At 45.8% G+C, this 20454-nt stretch overlaps 1 protein-coding gene across 1 annotated transcript in view; it reads left to right on the forward strand.

The window, feature by feature from the left end:
* The first annotated feature begins 946 nt into the window (after positions 1 to 946).
* LOC144610165 (rho GTPase-activating protein 25-like) overlaps positions 947 to 20454 on the forward strand; it is a 59649-nt gene continuing 40141 nt past the window's right edge. The window contains exons 1-3 of the mRNA XM_078428714.1: positions 947 to 1088; positions 17330 to 17523; positions 18833 to 18920. Of these exons, the coding sequence (XP_078284840.1) occupies positions 1025 to 1088; positions 17330 to 17523; positions 18833 to 18920 (346 nt within the window). The 5' untranslated portion in view covers positions 947 to 1024. The remainder of the gene's footprint in view (positions 1089 to 17329; positions 17524 to 18832; positions 18921 to 20454) is intronic.

The following is a 20454-nucleotide window of genomic DNA, read 5'->3' on the forward strand; positions in this document are numbered from 1 at the left end:
CATGAATAAGATGGATAAACAGATGTCCTTTCATTTAAAGATTCGGGCAGCAGATTCTGTCTGATAAGAGAAGATAACATAAGGCCTTCTTGTCTTCTCCAACCCCTAGAATTGAATGTGCATGTTCATAAGTCATAGGAGCAGAATTGGGCCATTCGGCCCATCAAGTCTACGCCGCCATTCAATCATGGCTGATCTATCTTTCCCTCACAACCCCATTCTCCTGCCTTCTCCCCATAACCCCTGACTCCTCTACAAATCAAGTATCTGTCAATCTGCACATTAAAAAGACCCACTGACTTGGCCTCCACAGCCATCTGTGGCAATGAATTCCACAGACTAAAGAAATTCCTCCTCATCTACTTTCTATAGGTATGACCTTTTATTCTAAACCCTACTGCCAGTGGAAACATCCTCTCCACATCCACCCTATTCAGGCCTTTCACTATTCGGTAAGAATGCATCACCACAATTGGTGCCAAACCAGCATTTCATGCTTATCCATTCTCTCCCCTCTCTTAAATCAGCGTTGGTTAATTTGCGTTGGTTCATTTTCAGAATGAATCGTGACTCCTTTCAGCATCTAAATACAAATGAACGGAAAGGGAGAGCAAAGGGGCCCTGATCTGTTAAGTAACTGCTCGCAAAACCTTGCACTTTGCTTAACACTTGGGGAGCTCAGAGTGTGAAACAAACGCCCACTTCCTTATCAAGGACCGTTCAAAACCGTACTTTCTTTGCAACTGGAGCACCTGTCCTCATGAAACTGAACGAAAGGAGCTGCCGGAGTGGGAGAAGAGAGTGTGCCCAGCCTCCACCCTTTCTTTAAAATACATGAAGTGAAACGCAGAGTGCACCATCCTTGCCTGGTTGCGCGCGCTGGTCACGGCAGTGTTGAACAGGAACAAGGATGTGGGCTGGCAGACGTCTGCACAGGCTGAGGCAGGGACCTGCCCTAGCCGAAGAGAAGAGTGTGCGCTTTGAAGGCAAGATTTCTCCTCCGCGCTTTCCGAAGAGGGAGACCATGTCACTGAAGCTACCGCGCAACGTTTGGGATTTCAACCTTAAAACAGATTCTGCACGAATAGGTAGAGTGAGGCACGAGCCTGGTCTGGTCTGCTAACCCATTGAACATTTCCTCCTATCTTACCACTTTGCTTTAGTCCACGGCTGAGACTCTATGCGTTTCATCTGGTTTCATGACTTAGATGAGACCGTGAGATTGGGGGAGAGAGGGGAAATGTTACGATTCAACAGATGTCGTATTGCAGTGTAGTGCAGATACCAGGAGTGGGAAGTGGTGGGATTCAGTGACAAACGGCACATGTCTAGATATTCCCAGGAATCTGCTGGTAATGGACTGACTGAGAGGTTAACTGGAGAGTTTGCAACCTTGCTATGTAATTCACAACGTTAGGGACGCAGCAAAGTATTATATTTTACTGGGAGAGGAACAAAATGCTGGGGTAACTCAGCGGGTCAGGCAACATCTCTGGAGAAAAGGAATAGGTGACGTTTCGGGTCGAGACTCTTCTTCTTTGAAGAAGTTATCTTTCTCCCTCCAATGCCTTTTCGACAGAGATGCTGCCTGATCCGCTGAGTTACTCCAGCATTTTGTGTCTAACTTCGGTGTAAACCAGCATCTGCAGTTCCTTTCTACATTATTTCACTGGGTGCTGGTTTATTAATCTTCATGCTCCTCTGATGCATGGCATTCCGTGGAGCAATGTATGACAATTGCTTGTAACAATGAAAATATATTTAATTTTGTCGTCATTATATCACAAGGACCTCAACTGTTGACGGTGTGCGAGCTTTTGGGGAGATAAATCTAATTTAGTTGCAACAACATTTCCTGAGAGAAGGATTGGATCAGTGACCTACTTAATGTTTCTCAGAATGAATGGCGGCTGCATTATTTGAAACGACTTTGCTGCTGCAGTTTTTCACTCGTTTGGATATTCCTGTAGATGGGCTTTTTGTACAAGTAACATTTGCACTGAATATGCTGCTGTGTTAGTGATGGAACATGCTGAACTGTCAGTTTTAATCAGAGACTAGACCAAGTGGACCCGTTAGGCCCAAACCTCTCCTGCATTGGTGCAGCACCCTTTCCTCCCCCACTCCCCCATCCCCTTCTCCCCCTTTCCCCCCTCCCTCCCTCCCTCCCTCCCTCCCTCCCTCCCTCCCTCCCTCCCTCCCTCCCTCCCTCCCTATCATATCATATCATCATCATATATATACAGCCGGAAACAGGCCTTTTCGGCCCTCCAAGTCCGTGCCGCCCAGTGATCCCCGTACATTAACACTATCCTACACCCACTAGGGACAATTTTTACATTTACCCAGCCAATTAACCTACATACCTGTACGTCTCCTCCCCCCTTCCCATCTCCCCCCTCCCTTCCTCCCCCTCTTCCCCTCTCCCCTCCCTCCTCCCCCACTCCATCCCCCTCAACCCCTCTTATCCTCCTCCCCTCCACTCCCTCCCTCCCCCCTCCCTCCCTAGGAGATAGATTTAAACTTTAAAATGTGAATAACTTAAAAAATATAACACCGATTTCAATGAAACTTCTTCCATTAGCACCAAAGGGACGACGGGTCTAAGGGTCTAAAATTGTCGACCTGTTGTGCACCATTTTGGCTGTAGTTCAGGAACAAACAAACAAACAAACAAACAAATGTGAGTTTTAGTATATAGATTAAGTGTAAGAAAATAACTGCAGATGCTGGTACAAATCGAAGGTATTTATTCACAAAACGCTGGAGTAACTCAGCAGGTCAGGCAGCATCTCTGGAGAGAAGGAATGGGCAACGTTTCGGGTCGAGACCCTTCTTCAGATTAGATTATATAGATTAAAGTCAGTGCATTATACAGAATTTATTTCTCTTACCATTTATATATGTCCCCAAATCCCTCTTCATTTCACTCTCCAACATCTTTGCTCTTTCGCCCAGTGGGGTCTTGGTGTTTATAATTTCCTTCCTAAGTTTCTCTTTCACTTCTTGGTCTTCACAAAACATCTCAAATCAGCTCATTATCAAGAACTTTGGTCCCTGTCTCATAAACTCTTATTTTCCTGCTTGCTGTACACGTTGATGTTTTGACATGGTCCATGGGAATTAAGAACCAAGGTATTGTTGCTTGCTTTAGTGATCCCCTTCTGTGATGTATCAATCCACGATACATTGGGTCATTGTGTCGTACAGTCATATAGAACAGAAACGCTCTCTATAACCCACCCTGTCCATACCAACAATCAAGTAACCATTGATACTAACCCCTATTTACCAGGACTCAGTCCGTAGCCCTCTATGCCACAGCACGTCAAGTGCCAAGATAATTTGTGTCCAGATAATTTGTAAATGTGACAGTCTCTGCCTCCAACATCTCTTCATGCAGTGAAATCCAAACTCCAACCATCCTCTGACAGAAATATATCTTGTGATATCACGTCTGAACCTCCGAGGCCTTACTTTAAAATCATGACTTCTGGTTACTCCATTGGGGAAACATTTATGACTGCCAATCCTATCTACTCGCTTTGAAACGTTGTGTGCCTTCATTATATTTTATAATATCGTATAACATTCTGCAAAGTTCATGATCAAGACTCAATTTAATTTCAATAGGGTTTGTTGGCAGCGATTCAGTGCAAATTCTCACAAAATTCCTCTTTAAAATGTGTGAAATGGATCATCGTATGGCACATACATGCTTTCTCTGATTTAGCAAGTACACATGCCCTCTTGCAGGTATATAACACTGCATAACAATGCACCCATCATAAACATTCTTGCTATTGAGGGAGTGCAGCGTAGGTTTACTAGGTTAATTCCCAGAATGGCGGGACTGTCATGTGTTGAAAGACTGGAGCGACTGGGCTTGTATACTCTGGAATTCAGAAGGATGAGAGGGGATCTTATCGAAACATATAAGATTATTAAGGGATTGGACAAGCTAGAGGCAGGAAACATGTTCCCAATGTTGGGGGAGTCCAGAACCAGGGGCCACAGTTTAAGAATAAGGGGTAGGCCATTTAGAACAGAGATGAGGAATTTTTTTTTCACTCAGAGAGTTGTAAATCTGTGGAATTCTCTGCCTCAGAAGGCAGTGGAGGCCAATTCTCTGGTTGTTTTCAAGAGAGAGTTAGATGGAGCTCTTAATGATAGCGGAGTCAGGGGGTATGGGGAGAAGGCAGGAATGGGGTACTGATTGTGAATGGTCCGCCATGATCACATTGAATGGTGGTGCTGGCTCGAAGGGCCAAATGGCCTACTTCAGCACCTATTGTCTATTGTCTATTGTCTATTAATAGGATACTATCACAGTATATTATGCATAGTGGTGCAGCAGTATGGTTGCTGCCTTATAGCGTCAGAGATCCGGGTTCGATCCAGACTGTGGGTGCTGTCTAAACAAAGTTTATATGTTCTCCCTGTGACCAGGAACGTTGCAGTATATCGCGTGGCATTAACTGCAGCAACACCATGGACAAAGCACCTTCTGCAATAATGAAATGCATGGAATATGCTGTGTGCATCAACCACGGTATATTGACTGTTATTTAACTTACATTGCTGTGTCTGGTGTGTACAACGTATTGGTCAATATAGTTTCAATAGGATTGTGAAAGAGATATGGCCCAACATCCTAAGACATGACATCCATAGCCAAAAGGGGATTGTTCCAATTCTACAAAAAAAGAGAATATTTAAGAGGTGATCGTGATGAAATGTATGCATTACTGGACATTGCTGCAGCATTAATTGAAATAATACTTGCAACATATTTGAAAGTACTTCATTGTCAGCAATGTAAGGTTTGGTGAGTAATAACTGGATAAAAGTAATAAGTTCCAACTCTCTCACAGTAGCTGAAGAATTTAACTTCAATGTTGGGGGAGTCCAGAACAAGGGGCCACAGTTTAAGAATAAGGGGTAGGCCATTTAGAACTGAGATGAGGAAAAACTTTTTCAGTCAGAGAATTGTGAATCTGTGGAATTCTCTGCCTCAGAAGGCAGTGGAGGACAATTCTCTGAATGCATTCAAGAGAGAGCTAGATAGAGCTCTTAAGGATAGTGGAGTCAGGGGGTATGGGGAGAAGGCAGGAACGGGGTACTGATTGAGAATGATCAGCCATGATCACATTGAATGGCGGTGCTGGCTCGAAGGGCCGAATGGCCTCCTCCTGCACCTATTGTCTATTGTCTATTGTCTATTGTCTATTGTCTATGGCATAGATAGGGTAGACAGTCAGAACCTTTTATCCAGTGTGGAAATGACAAGGCATAGTTTCAAGGACAGAGTGGGAAATTTAATAGAGATTTGCGGGACATGTTTATTTTACATAGAGAGTAGTGGGTGCCTGCAACACGCTGCTGGGGTAGTAGTGGTGGAGGCCGATATGTTTAAGAGGCTTTTAGATAGGCACATGGATATGCATTGAATGGAAGGATATGGATCATGTGCAGGTAGAGGAGACCAGTTCAATTTGGCATCATGTTTGGCATAGACATTGTGGGCTGAAGGGCTTGATCCTGGTCTGTACTCTTCTACGTCTTTATGTTTTGCCCAGACGTATGTGGGGCAGTGGTAGAGTTGCTGCCTTATAGTGTCAGAGACCTGGGTTGATCTTGACAACGGGTGCTGTCTGTACGGAGTTTGTATGTTCTCCCCGTGACCTGCGTGGGTTTTCTCCTGGAACTCCGGTTTCCATCCACACTCCAAAGGCGTACAGGTTTGTAGGTTAATTGGCTTGGTATAAATGTAAATTGTCCCCCCGTGTGTGTGGGATAGTGTTAGTGTGCGGGGATCGCTGGTCGGCGCGGACCTGATGCGCCGAAAGGCCTGTTTCCGCGCACTGTATCTCTACACTAAATTAAACTAAAGTGCTTAAATGTGATTCTTGGATGAATGGATTTTACCGTCTATTTTGGGAAGTCAGCGAGCCTGCTTGTGCGTGACTCATAGCACTAAAATTCAGATGGTTTCCTAATAGTGATTTTGTAATGTTGCTAAGAACCGTTCGTCTGAGTCATGCTGTTTGCAGATCTCAGCCAACAAAGCAAACGTTGATTGGTCGAGTGCTGTCACAGGATGTGGGTTGACGATAAGACTGCAGTGTTAAAGGAACAACCAGAACACAACGAGAAGAGTGTCCATTTTACCCATGCCGTCCAGCTGACCAATTTGATTCAGCGGCTGATGCGATTAGATGCAAATAAAGGTTTGATGAGCAAAGGCATGAGGAATTACTGGGCAGTGTGAAATGAGCGGTGACAATCAGATCACACTAGAATCACAACTGGTGATTAATTGTGGACAATCTATGTACACACTGTGTACACACGGACAACCAGATCACAAAAGGGTGGCACAGTGGCATGGCGGTAGAGCTACTGCCTTACAGAGCCAAAGACCCTGGTTCGATCCTCACTACGGGTGCTGTCTGAACGGCGTTTGTACTTTACCCCCGTGACCTGCGTTGGTTTTCTCCGAGATCTTCGGTTTCCTCCCACACTCCAAAGACGTAGAGGCTTGTTGGTTAATTGGCTTGGTATGAATGTAAAACAAATGTTTAAAAAATGTAAAACGTGTCCCTAGTGTGTCTAGGATAGTGTTGGTGTGCGGGGATCGCTGGTCGGTGGGGACTAAGTGGGCCGAAGGGCCTGTTTCCGCGCTTTATCTCAGCAGGTCGGGCGGCATCTCTGGAGAACATAGAGAGGTGTATTCAAGAGAGAGCATTCAAGAGAGAGCTAGATAGAACTCTTAAGGATAGCGGCTCGAAGGGCCGAATGGCCTCCTCCTGCACCTATTGTCTATTGTCTATAACCTCCGCCTTAAAAGTACCCAATGACTTGGCCTCCACAGCACTCTGTGGCAATGAATTCCACAGATTAACCACCCTCCTGCTAAAGAAACTCCTCATCTCCTTTCCTCCCATGTGCCAAAAATGTGCAGGTTTCTCGGTTGATTGGCGTGTGTAAATTGTCCCCGGTGTGTGAGGGATTTTTTATTCGTGTCATCACACAAAACTGTTTGCCAAAAAGCGAGCACGTTTTAGTGCCACGTCGTTGGCCTCTGCAAGATCCTTTGCAGTGCATGTGTCATGCAGCATGTCACAGCTCAGGAGATGTCCCCTAGTCTGGAGGCCCCGTCCACACTCACAGTCTGCCGCATCTTCAGTACATCCCCACTTCAGCACGTTCGATTTGCTCCTCCCCGTGCCTGTCCGCAGTCTGTTGAGACTGATAGTAGGACAGAACTAATGTACTGATGATCGCTGGTCAGCATGGACTAGGCTTGACTGAGTGCCTGTGTCCTCTCTGCATCTCCATACTAAACTAAACTAAAGTTCTATTTCTAATCATCTTACTGGGAGTTTAGAAATCACCGCACCTTCCTTGATGTCCTCTCCCAGTGCTGCTCCTATTGATTGCTGAGGCTCTGCTGTGATCCTGCTGTGGGCTTCAGCATGGCTATCTAGTTAATGACTTCACTTACCTGCCGCCTGGTATAAGCTCCTCTGACGGCCCCTCCACCAACTCTCAAGTCCTCCCTGCGGCTGGTCAACTCAACAAGAGTGTATAAACAAGGAACTGCAAATGTTGGTTAATACACAAAAGGACACAAAGTGCTGGAGTAACTCAGCAGATCAGATAGCATCTCTGGAGAAAAAGGATAGGTGACATTTTCGAGTCGAAACCCGTTCTGAAGAAGGGTCCTGCCCCAAAAAGTCACAATAGACAATAGACAATAGGTGCAGGAGGAGGCCATTCGGACCTTCGAGCCAGCACCGCCATTCAATGTGATCATGGCTGATCATTCTCAATCAGTACCCCGTTCCTGCCTTCTCCCCATACCCCCTGACTCCGCTATCCTTAAGAGCTCTATCTAGCTCTCTCTTGAATGCATTCAGAGAATTGGCCTCCACTGCCTTCTGAGGCAGAGAATTCCACAGATTCTCAACTCTCTGACTGAAAAAGTTTTTCCTCGTCTCAGTTCTAAATGGCCTACCCCTTATTCTTAAACTGTGGTCCCTTGTTCTGGACTCCCCCAACATTGGGAACATGATTCCTGCCTCGAACGTGTCCAACCCCTTAATAATCTTATACGTTTCGATAAGATCTCCTCTCAGGTTGACAGATACTTGATTGGTAAGGGTGTGACGGGGAGAAGGCAGGAGAATGGGGTTGAGAGGGAAAGGTAGATCAGCCATGATGGGCCGAATGGCCTAATGCTGCTCCTTTCACTTATGAACTTATGCGGGAGGAAAGCGGATCACCCAGAGAAAGCCCCCGCGATCACAGGGAGAAAGTACACACTCGGCCCAGACAGGAACCCGCAGTCAGGATCGGATCTCTGGCAGTGTGAGGCACAAGTCTACAGCAACGCCATTTTGCCGTCCTGTGAAAGAGGAAGAGAAATGAATGCTTCTCCAAAAAAAGGAAGTCTCACCTTCAAGGATCAACATACTTGGTGCGTTTCCAGTAGTGAAGGGAAGTCATCTTTTAAAAAGGCCATTTCTGAAAGCAAATGAAAGAGTTCAACGTGTATGTCTTAACCGTGGAGAGTATCTTTGCCACAGAAGGTAGTTGAGGCCAGTTCATTGGCTATATTTAAGAGGGAGTTAGATGTGGCCCTTGTGGCTAAAGGGATCAGGGGGGTATGGAGAGAAGGCAGGTACGGGATACTGAGTTGGATGATCAGCCGTGATCATATTGAATGGCGGTGCAGGCTCGAAGGGCCGAATGGCCTACTCCTGCACCTATTTTCTATGTTTCTATGTTTCCATCCAGAACACGAGGGAAAGTAATTGGGCGCTGCAGGGGAAGTGAATGCAATACCTGCACCCGGAAATCCAACGAAATGAAAGAAAATGAATACTTAGACATGACAATCTGAAGAAGAAAGCACAGGGCCGGGTTAGGATGTAGCTTGTTGACAGCAACATCCTGATCTCAACTTCCTGCTGTGGTTGAGTGATCACAGCCGTAACTGGGGGTTGACTAAGAGGAGGGTTATTGGCTCAGTGTCTTCTCCGGAGGAATATTCTGGTGGGAGAGCAAAGCAAATGCCTTGCATTCTTTGTGTCAGCCTCTGGTATAAGATACGGACACCCAAAGTGTCAGGAACCACTGATACCATTTTGTTTTATCTGACCAATGCCTTGGCAGATCTGTGTGCCAGTCGGGCAGGTGCAGGAAAGATGTAATCAGAGGCGGTGATAGAAAAGTCAAGAGCAAATTTCTTTTTTTTTTTTAAACCCTGAAAAAAAAAAAAAACATGATGCATTTTTGGAATACATTTCACAGCCTCGCGAAATTCCAGAATGCTTTGAAGGCAGTGAAGAACGTCTTGTCGTCTTTATAAAGTAGGAAACATGGCAGCTGAGTTTCCCCAATGTACAGTTTCAATGATAGCAACGTAATGATCAGATTATCTGCCTCGGTTTTTGGTTTAAAGAATCAGTCTGAAGACCTCTCTGAAGAAGGGTCCCGACCCGAAACGGCACCTATCCATGGACCATGTTTAGGAAGGAACTGCAGATGCTGGTTTAAAACCGAAGATTGACACAAAATGCTGGTTTAAAACCGAAGATTGACACAAAGCGCTGGAGTAACTCAACGGGACAGCCAGGCAGCATCTCTGGAGAGAAGGAATGGGTGACGTTTCGGGTCGAGACCCTTCTTCACATCCATGTTTACCAGGGATGCTGCCTGACCCGCTGAGTTACTCCAGCATTTTGTGCCTTTCCTTTCCCATTACACAAAATAGATACAACGCGGATGATGAATTAAACAACAGATTGGAATTCCCCTTCATCGCAATCAGTCTGAAGAGGTGTCCCGTGCCTGAAATGTCACCTCTCCACCTATTCACTCAAAGCATTTGAAAATACCTGGTGCAGTTTTCCAGCTTTTTAGTACTGTTTAGTTTTGAGATACGGCATGGAAACGGACTGCCCAGCACAAATAATGTGTAGGAAGGAACTGCAGACGCTGGTTTAAACCGAAGATGGACACAAAATGCTGGAGTAACTCAGCGGGTCAAGCAGCATCCCTGGAGAGAAGGAATGGGTGATGTTTCGGGTCCTGATCCTTCTTCGGCACAAGGGGTCCATCGCTGACAATTGATCACCTAGGAAAAGGGGACGTACAACGAGATCTGGGTGTCCTAGTGCATCAGTCACTGAAAGGAAGCATGCAGGTACAGCAGGCAGTGAAGAAAGCCAATGGAATGTTGGCCTTCATAACAAGAGGAGTTGAGTATAGGAGCAAAGAGGTCCTTCTGCAGTTGTACAGGGCCCTAGTGAGACCGCACCTGGAGTACTGTGTGCAGTTTTGGTCTCCAAATTTGAGGAAGGATATTCTTGCTATTGAGGGCGTGCAGCGTAGGTTTACTAGGTTAATTCCCGGAATGGCGGGACTGTCATATGTTGAAAGATTGGAGCGACTAGGCTTGTATACACTGGAATTTAGAAGGATGAGAGGGGATCTTATCGAAACGTATAAGATTATTAAGGGGTTGGACACGTTAGAGGCAGGAAACATGTTCCCAATGTTGGGGGAGTCCAGAACAAGGGGCCACAGTTTAAGAATAAGGGGTAGGCCATTTAGAACGGAGATGAGGAAAAACGTTTTCTGTCATAGAGTTGTGAATCTGTGGAATTCTCTGGCTCAGAAGGCAGTGGAGGCCAATTTTCTGAATGCATTCAAGAGAGAGCTAGATAGAGCTCTGAAGGATAGCGGAGTCAAGGGGTATGGGGAGAAGGCAGGAACGGGGTACTGATTGAGAATGATCAGCCATGATCACATTGAATGGCGGTGCTGGCTCGAATGGCCGAATGGCCTACTCCTGCACCTATTGTCTATTGTCTATCACCTGTTCACACTAGTTCTATGTGATCCCACTTTCTTACCCCATCCTCACAAACTCTGGGAGATTTACAGAAGCCAATGAACCTACACATCTTTGGGATGGGGGAGGAAACCGGAACCACCGGAGGAAACTCCACCCAGTTAGAGCAGGGAGAACGTGCAAACTCCACACAGGCAGAACCGAGCATGTGTCAGTATCGAGCATGTGTCTCTGGCGCCGTGAGGCAGCAGCTCTACCCGCTGCACCACTGTGTTTGCGCTTTGCCCCGTTGCAGAATCGTAACCCAGACTCAATGGGCACAGAGGAGCGTCTGGATAATTGAATAGGTCTCACGAAGGCACCGTCTTTGCTTATATTTCTCATTATTTCCGATTCATTTTTCCCATCAAAAGCGGTAACGTTTGGGCCAGCGTTATTTCATGCATTTGTTCTATGTTCCTTTTTATATCTCTCATTTCCCTCTCCTCTGACTCTCAGTCTGAACAATTGTCTTGACTCGAAATGTCACCTATTCCTTTTCTCCGGAGATGCTGCCTGACCCGCTGAGTTACTCCAATTTCTTTGTGTCTGTCTTCGGAGTAAAGCAGCATCTGCCGTCTCTTCCTACACATGCCTATTTTATGTTTGATGTTTTATTGATCTGTCACTATGTACGTGCCTTGGTTCGACATTCCTTTGCGTGTTCGTCGGGCAAAATCACACTTTTTATGTCCTAGATTTTCAAAGGCCACACACACAGGCTCGGCTGTACAGTGAAATTGTGATAATCTGTTCTCCTGTTATTTGGAAATCCCCCTTGGCTGGGCATCTGGTTTCCAAGTGCAGATTCCCACACCCCCTTCAACATAATGGAGCCCCAGTTCTTCAGCTTTCGTTAATACACCGGAGCATTTCCGATGCAGTCTTTAAACTCACTGGTGCCTTGTTTCCTGTGCTCTCCTGATACTTACCAGGTGCCATTTCCTGTGCTCATTGAAACTCACCCACGTAATGTCTCCCGCGCCCCATTTTTTAAACTCACCAGGGCCCAGTTTCCTGCTCTCCGCTGGAGTACCTCAACGGTTTAGGCGGCATCTCTGGAGAACATGAACAAGGTGACGTTTTAGGTCAGGACCCTTCTTCAGACCTACCAGGTTTGCTGGAGAGTTTTATTATAAGACTGCATAACATCAAACAAAAACGTACTGATAACCATGTGTTGGAGGAGTGTTAGTACAGTGGAATAACATACAACAGAACAACGATCTACCACTCTGGCACCGATAAAGTCATGTCCATGCTGGAAAGACATTCGGTGAGGGAGAGCGTGTCAGACAGTCAGATATCAGTTACTGGACCTGATGCTGGTTTGTCACCCAGAATGTCGACTATCCCTCGGCCCCCACACATAATGCCCGACCCGCTGAGTTCATCCAACCGTTTGGTTTTCATTTGAGGCCACACGCAAATTGGGCAGCTTACAACCCAACGATATGAATATTGATTTCTCTCATTTCAGGTAGCCCCTGTATTCCCTCTCTCTCCACCCCTCACCCACCCTCGTCATCCCACTGGCTCCACGGATTGCATCCATATATATATATAGTATAAGAAAATAACTGCAGATGCTGGTACAAATCGAAGGTATTTATTCACAAAATGCTGGAGTAACTCAGCAGGTCAGGCAGCATCCCAGGAGAGAAGGAATGGGCGACGTTTCAGGTCGAGACCCTTCTTCAGACTGATATATATATCATATAGCATCCATATATATCATCGTTATCACCTCTTCCACAGCCAACAATTGACCATTGTGGGCTCCACCATATCCTTGGTCATCGGTGCCGGCTCTGATTTGTTCTGTACCTGTTCATACCTTTAGATGTCCTCTGCCCTGACTTTCAGTCTGAAGAAAGATCACCCATTCCTTCTCTCCAGAGATGCTGCCTGACCCGCTGAGTTACTCCAGCTTTTTGTGTTTATCTTCGGTGTAAATCGGCATCGTGCAGAGTTTTGCATTTCAAGTTTCACTATCAATTGCTCTAAATATGAGGGTTTCTGAATATCAACCATGAATTTCCAGGCATTGCTACAACACAGAAACGACTCAAGAATGTGATCTTATTGTAAGTCGCACATCACTGACTGGAAAGGAAGCATATGGAGTATATTTTTCATTTCCGTTAAGAATATTAATGGTAAGTTAGTTACTTTAGCTTATTGTCACATGTACCGAGATACAGTGAAAAGTTTGCTAACTAGTCAGCGGAAAGATAATATACGATTACAATCGAGTCATCCACAGTATACAGATACATGATAAAGGGAATAATGTGATTTTTGGACTGTTGGAGTAGGAATTTTTAAAGAGTGGAATGATGGCCTTGGTGAGACCACACCTGGAGTATTGTGTACAGTTTTGGTCATCTAATCTGAGGAAAGACATTCTAGCCTTAGAGGGAGTACAGAGAAGGTTCACCAGATTGATCCCTGGGATGGCAGGACTTTCATATGAAGAAAGACTGGATAGACTGGGCTTGTACTCGCTGGAATTTAGAAGACTGAGGGGGGATCTTATAGAAACATATAAAATTCTTAAGGGGTTGGAGAGGCTAGATGCGGGAAGATTGTTCCCGATGTTGGGGAAGTCCAGAACCAGGGGTCACAGCTTAAGGATAAGGGGGAAGTCTTTTAGGACTGAGATGAGAAAACATTTCTTCACACAGAGAGTGGTGAGTCTGTGGAATTCTCTGCCACAGAAGGTAGTTGAGGCCAGTTCATTGGCTATATTTAAGAGGGAGTTAGAAGTGGCCCTTGTGGCTAAAGGGATCAGGGGGTATGGAGAGAAGGCAGGTACAGGTTACTGAGCTGGATGATCAGCCATGATCATATTGAATGGCGGTGCAGGCTCGAAGGGCCGAATGGCCTACTCCTGCACCTATTTTCTATGTTTCTATGTTTCTATGATAATGCATGATTGCAGATCCACTTCTGTGACCAGCACACAAAGAGTCATCAGGCTTGGCCGCCATCTTGGATCGCTTGCTTCTTAATTATTAGAGACTGCAGTTTTGGGTATCTCCCTGGAGTAAGTTTGTTTCTGTTGATGAGGGGGGTCAACCATGGTCAGTGCGTGGGGATGGTAGTAGGATCTGGCGGTTAGGTTGAAGCAAACACAAGATTGCAGATGCTGGAATCTTGAGCAGAAATAAAAGTGCTGCAGGAACTCAATGGATCAGGCAACTTCCGTGGAGGGAGATGGACAGATGGCGTTTCGGGTTGGGACACTTCTTCGGACTAATGGAGTATTTAGTTTAGAGATAGAGCGCAGAAATAGGCCCTTTGGCCCAACGAGTCCGCACCTTCAAGTGATCCCCGGTGCACTACTACATACTAGGGACCATTTACAATTTTTACCAAAGCCAATTAACCTACAAATCTGTGGGTCTTTGGAGTGTGGGAGAAAGCCGGAACACCCGGGGAAAACCCAAATGGTCACAGGGAGAACGTACAAACCCATTCTACGGTGCTGCAAGGCAGCAACGCTATCATGAGGGAGGAGGAGTGGGGCAGGTGTTTTTCCTGCCAGGGTTGTAGAGGAAAATGCCTAGGGAGGGACGAGCAAACCAGGGAGTTGTGGAGAGAGTGGCCCTTGTAAAAGGGGTGGGGAGGGGAAGATGCAACTGATTTGCTTGTCCCTCCCTAGGTGAGATTGTGTTGTAGCTGATGGAAATGTTGACAAACAATGATTTGGATGTGGGTTGAAAGGGAAGAAGTCGGGTTCTAGCATCTGAAATCTCTTGTGCCATCATAACTTTGTTTATTGGCTCTCAACCTTTCCACCAATAGACCCCACATTATCTTGAACCCCTTCATATAGTTATTCTTTTCTGCAGCCTCTAAAACCACTTAGTATATTGTAAATAATGCTAATACGGCTTGAACCTAACTCTGGATTCGATTCAAGATGAAAAGGAGACCATAACCCCTCTTTCTCCACCCATCTGCCAATGGAAATCCCTTCACCTGTATCCACCTATCACTTGCTAGACTTTGCCCTGCCCCCACCTCCTTACCAGCTTTCTCCCCCCAACTACAATCAGTCTGAAGAAGGTTCCCGATGTGAAACACTGCCTATTCCTGTCCTACAGAGAAGCTGCCAGACCCGCTGAGTTGCTCAGCACTTTGTGTGTGTGTGTCTTTTTTTTGTAAACCAGCATCTGTAGTTCCTTCCTAAAATCTGAGTGGCCTTTGCTGTTAATTCATTCCTTTTTTGGACATTGGCATTGCTGGCGAGGCTAACGTTTATTGCACATCCCTTGAGAACGACATGCCTTCGTGAAGAGACCGACTACAGAAAGCGTCGCTGAAGCACTTCATAGGAGTTTTACACTGACCTGCATAGGAATGCGAGTGGTAGGATTTAGGGATCGGCCTAACTGAGGGGAGAAAGGCAATGGGATTTACTGAAGGAGATACAGAGCTCAAGGGCTTGGAGCGAAAAACATCAGGCTCCACTGAGGGGATGCGATGAAAATCAGACATGCGCAAGAGGTGCTGTAATTCACCACTTTGTCAATCCACAACATTTCCAGATTTACAACAAGGATTGTTTGGAATTAAAGAGGGTGATTCGGGGAATGTTGCCTTTCTTTTTCCCATGTTGAAACACATCAACTTCCTGCCAGTGCAATGATAGTGTAGGCATCTGGAAAGCTTGTTTCTATTTTAAGCAGCCACTTCCCCCCGTTTGGGACGGCAATGACTCCCACAGACCAATTACGCGTTTTACTGTTTGAAGGCGATACTGTAATCAACACAGATCAGAGTGCAACAAAAAGCACTGGCCTTTGAGACGAGTGACTCAGTTGTGACACTGGCCCCATGACTGGGTTGTGGTCACATTAAAATCATTCTTTCAATAGGGCCCTCAAACATGAATAAGGAGGCCAACTAATTCAATATCAAAACATCAGAACTCCAAGTCCAAAAACTAGTGCTGATGATTCCAGGACTGATCAATAAAAGTCATATCTCTTTTCCGCAAGGATTTTCGAAAATACTTTCCCACAGCTGGCTGTGTATTATTTGTTGAGGCCCTTGTTGGTACAATTGAGGGCCTTGTTGGCGCACTCAATAGTACTCGTACTCCCCGCACTCACACTGACGTAAGCGATTCTTTAAGCCCAGTGCTTTATTTCCAAATTGTGATTCTGATAACTCTGATTTGTGAGACACGACCTCCCACGTACAAATCTATGCTGACTATCCCTAATCCGACCTTGTCCGTCTAAATGCCTGCGTATCCCATTCCTCATTCTTTGGTAACTTTACAACTACAGATGTCATGCTCACTGGCCTATAGTTCCCCAAATTTTCCCTGCAGCCCTTCTTGAATTGAGGCATAACACTTGCCAACCTCCAGTCTTCCGGCACCTCTCCTGTATTGAAAGACGACACGTAAATTTCAACCAGGGCTCCCGTAATTTCCTCTCTGATTTCCCGCAACGTCCTCGGTTATATCTGATCAAGCCCTGGAAGAGATTTGTCTACCTTCATACCTGATAGTACCTTCAGCACCTCTTCGACCATAACACTGGCTACTCTCAAGCCACTTCCACTTACTGCTCCAAGTTCCTCTGTCCTCCTGTCTTTCTCCTCGGTAAATACAGAGGAGAAATACTCATTGAGGACCTTGCCCACCTCCTGTGGCTTCACACAGAGTTGACTGCTTTGATTCCTGAGTGGTCCCACTCTCTCTCTAGTTACCCTTTTCCCCCTTATGTATTTATAAAATCACTTGGGATTGCCCATCATGCTATCTGCCAGAGCTATCTCCTGGCCTCTTTTTGCCAAGCTTCCTTACGTTTGCCTGCCTTGCCCCTCACTCCAATAGGGACATGCATGTCCTGAGCTTGTGTCTATCTTCAGTGCAAACCAGCCTCTGCAGTTCCTTCCTACACTTGGATAAGTGACACTTGCGTCAGAACACTTCTTCAGTCCCAACATAACGTCACACAATCACAATCACAATCACAATCACAAATACAAACACAAACACAAACACAAACACAATCACAATCAAATCTATCTCCTAGGGAGGCAGGAGGGAGGGGGGAGGTGGGAGGATAAGGGGGGTTGAGGGGGATGGAGTGGGGGGGGAAGGGGGGGAGGGAAAGGGGAAGGGGAGGGGGAGGGGAACGAGGGAGGGCAGGAGGGAGAGGGGGAGGGGAGGAGGGCAGGAGAGGGTGCTGCACCAATGCAGGAGAGGTTTGGGCCCAACGGGTCCTCTTGGTCTAGTTATTACTATGAGGCATTGCAGAATTCCAATAAACTACTTTGTTTCCTACATTATAACGGTTATAACTATTCAAAAGTGCTTTGGCATCTTTGAAGTACTTTAGTAGGGCGGAAAGACATGTGAAAGACACCCTGTAAAAGTTATGTCTTTCTTCTTCTTTGGAGGCCGTTCTAAGAGCGTGATGCCTGGGGAACACAGCTCCAATAGACCGTCGTCTCCCAATACACTGGACCGTCCTGTAAAGTCGGGCTGGCTGAAGAAGAAGAGGTCTTTGGTGAAGCAGTGGCAATCTCGGTGGTTCGTTCTTCGAGGGTTCTACCTGTCTTACTACAAGGAGGAGGAGGAAGGGAAGCCACAGGTAGTTCACCATTGATTTTTCGGTAACAGAAGTGCTGAGCAATGGAAGTAAGATGTTCCTTTCTGATCCCCACACGCATGTCAGCACAGATGCAAGGGATGCTGGAATCCTGAGCAAAATCAAAGCGCTGGGGGAACTCAGCATCTGTGAGGAAATGGGCAGAAGATGTGTCGGGTTGAGACCCTTTTTTCATTAGGAATTCCTACAGCAGTTTGATTTTTGATCAACATCTAGTTAGCCATGGCTGCACATGGAGAGAATCAGTTATATCGTGTTTTCATTAAATTGGATAAATAAACTTTACATAAATTCCATTTAAACCATGTAGATTGCCAATGTTGATGAAAAGCCTTTGTAGCTGAAGCGATATTTATGAGACTGGCCACTACTTTGAACATTAGGACATTCTTCTACGCTAAATGCACTACACAATGAAAGCTGTTGCTACTTTTAACCAGAAGGCCTTCTGATAGGGCGGCACGGTGGCGCAGCGGTAGAGTTGCTGCCTTACAGCGAATACAGCGCCGGAGACCCGGGTTCGATCCTGACTACGGGCGCCGTCTGTACGGAGTTTGTACGTTCTCCCCGTGACCTGCGTGGGTTTTCTCCGGGATCTTCGGTTTCCTCCCACACTCCAAAGACGTACAGGTATGTAGGTTAATTGGCTGGGCAAATGTAAAAAAATTCCCCTAGTGGGTGTAGGATAGTGTTAGTGTGCGGGGATCGCTGGGCGGCGCGGACCCGGTGGGCCGAAGGGCCTGTTTCTGTGCTGTATCTCTAGATCTAAAAAAAAATCTAAATCTAAATAACCACAACATTTAAAAGGCATTTGGACAGGTCCATGGATAGAAACAGAGAAACATAGAAAATAGGTGCAGGAGGAGGCCATTCGGCCCTTCGAGCCAGCACCGCCATTCATTGTGATCATGGCTGATAGTCCTCAATCAATAACCCGTGGCTGCCTTCTCCCCATATCCCTTGAATCCACTAGCCCCTAGAGCTCGATCTAACTCTCTCTTAAATTCATCCAGTGATTTGGCTTCCACTGCCCTCTGTGGCAGAGAATTCCACAAATTCACAACTCTCTGCGTGAAAAAGTTTTTTCTCCCCTCAGTTGTAAAAGAGCCTCCCCTTTATTCTCACACTATGGTCCCCTGGTTCTGGACTCGCCCAACATTGGAAAGGTTTAGAGGGATATTGGCCAAACGCATGCCGGTGGGACTAGTGTAAATGGGGCATCTTGATCAGCTTAGGCAAGTTGCTGTGTGACTCTATGACACTTTAACACTTGCGTCTGTATTACCCACAGGGTTGCATTGTTCTCCAGGACTGCAAGGTCAATGAACGTCCCGCAAACCCGGAAGATCCAGGAAAGTTCCTCTTTGAAATTGTACCAGGTATGTCTCACTGTTCTCTTGGGTCAGCAAACCATGTTTTCATTTCAATCCACTGTGTATTGGGAAGCCCAGGAACATTCCCAGCTCAATCACTAGACTATGCCTAGATATTGTTGTGATATTGCAGGGACTACTTTGTTGTATCACAAGGACTACTTTGTTTGCCTGTGTAGTAACGTCTATATAAGAGGATGATGTGATTTGGTGGCCACTCTAGTTCCAGGTGGCCATGGAATAAACAGCCTGGATTTAAGCTCCAGCATTATAACCTTTTAAACACGTGTACTTGTGGTCCATCCAGGGTCATAACAAAGGTATAACAGATACCGGACCACGAAGTACAACAGATATTTCATCCGGAATGAATGAACGAATGCTATAATTATGCACTGTATTCTTGTGTTACAAAGGGGAAAATAGTTAGTTTGGGGAGGATCATTTCTATATGAAACCTTCAGTATATGCATAGAGTTGTTGAATAAATTTTGGTTGTCATGATACCTGTGGCTAATCTTCCTTGTCATTGAATTCGGCATTTGACTTCCGATATGAAATCAGGAGATATTGTTGGTCCATCCCAATGTTGTGCATCAGTCGTGGAGTAGCTGGATCAGTGAGGACCCAGTTCTGAGCGAACTGATGTCATTTCCTCCTCCTCCTACATCTCCTTGACATTCTGTCCCGTATAGAGATTCTACACCTTGCCTATTTAAGGGCTTTCTTCTTAGCGTAGAAGAATGTCCTAATGTTCAAAGTAGTGGCCAGGCTCATAAATATTGCTTCTTAAATATAATGACTGTATCTGATTCCACCTTCTCTGGCAGCATCTTCCAGATTTCAACCGTTCTGTTTAATTCCCCTTTAAATGCAAAATCCCCATCTGTTCGTCTTAAACCTGTGCCCTCTTGTTTTTGACATGGGGAAAAAGACTGTCTATGCTTCTCATAACCTTATGTCTTCTGTCAGTCCAAGCTATCCAATCTCTCCCCATAACAAGAGTCCTCCAATCCAAGCAATAACATGGCGGAGATGGACATTTTAAATAACTCGTGTATCTTCTCAACACTCTCTCCAGCACAGTCACATCCTCTCTATAGTGTGGTGACCAGAATATTTGACATGGAGCCTTTTATTGAACTTTAGTTGATAACTTATCCCTTTAAATGAAGGTAGTGAAGAGAGTTTACAGGTCTTTAGATTCCTGGATGACAGGAAGAAGTAATTTGGCATTGATTGTGTTTTCTCCAGTTGCATGTAAAAGTGTTGGAGAATGGGAGTGGGTGATGGAAAAATGGGAGTCATGGAGGGAAATGTCCCTCTGGATGGCGTGACGGGGAGGAGATGTCCGGTTGTCGTATCTCCATGGAGGGAGGCACTGGAAGCATCAAAGATGATCCACTGAATGCAGAAGCTGGTGAAGAAGTGGGGGTGGGGGTGGGGGTGGTGGAGCAGAGGAATCTGAAGTGTGGGCATTGTTCTACTGTAATGCATTCTTGATCTAATAATATTTACATGCAAGAATATTGAATATATA

This window comes from Rhinoraja longicauda, chromosome 36 (assembly GCF_053455715.1).
Source record: "Rhinoraja longicauda isolate Sanriku21f chromosome 36, sRhiLon1.1, whole genome shotgun sequence".
Lineage (NCBI taxonomy): Eukaryota > Metazoa > Chordata > Chondrichthyes > Rajiformes > Arhynchobatidae > Rhinoraja > Rhinoraja longicauda.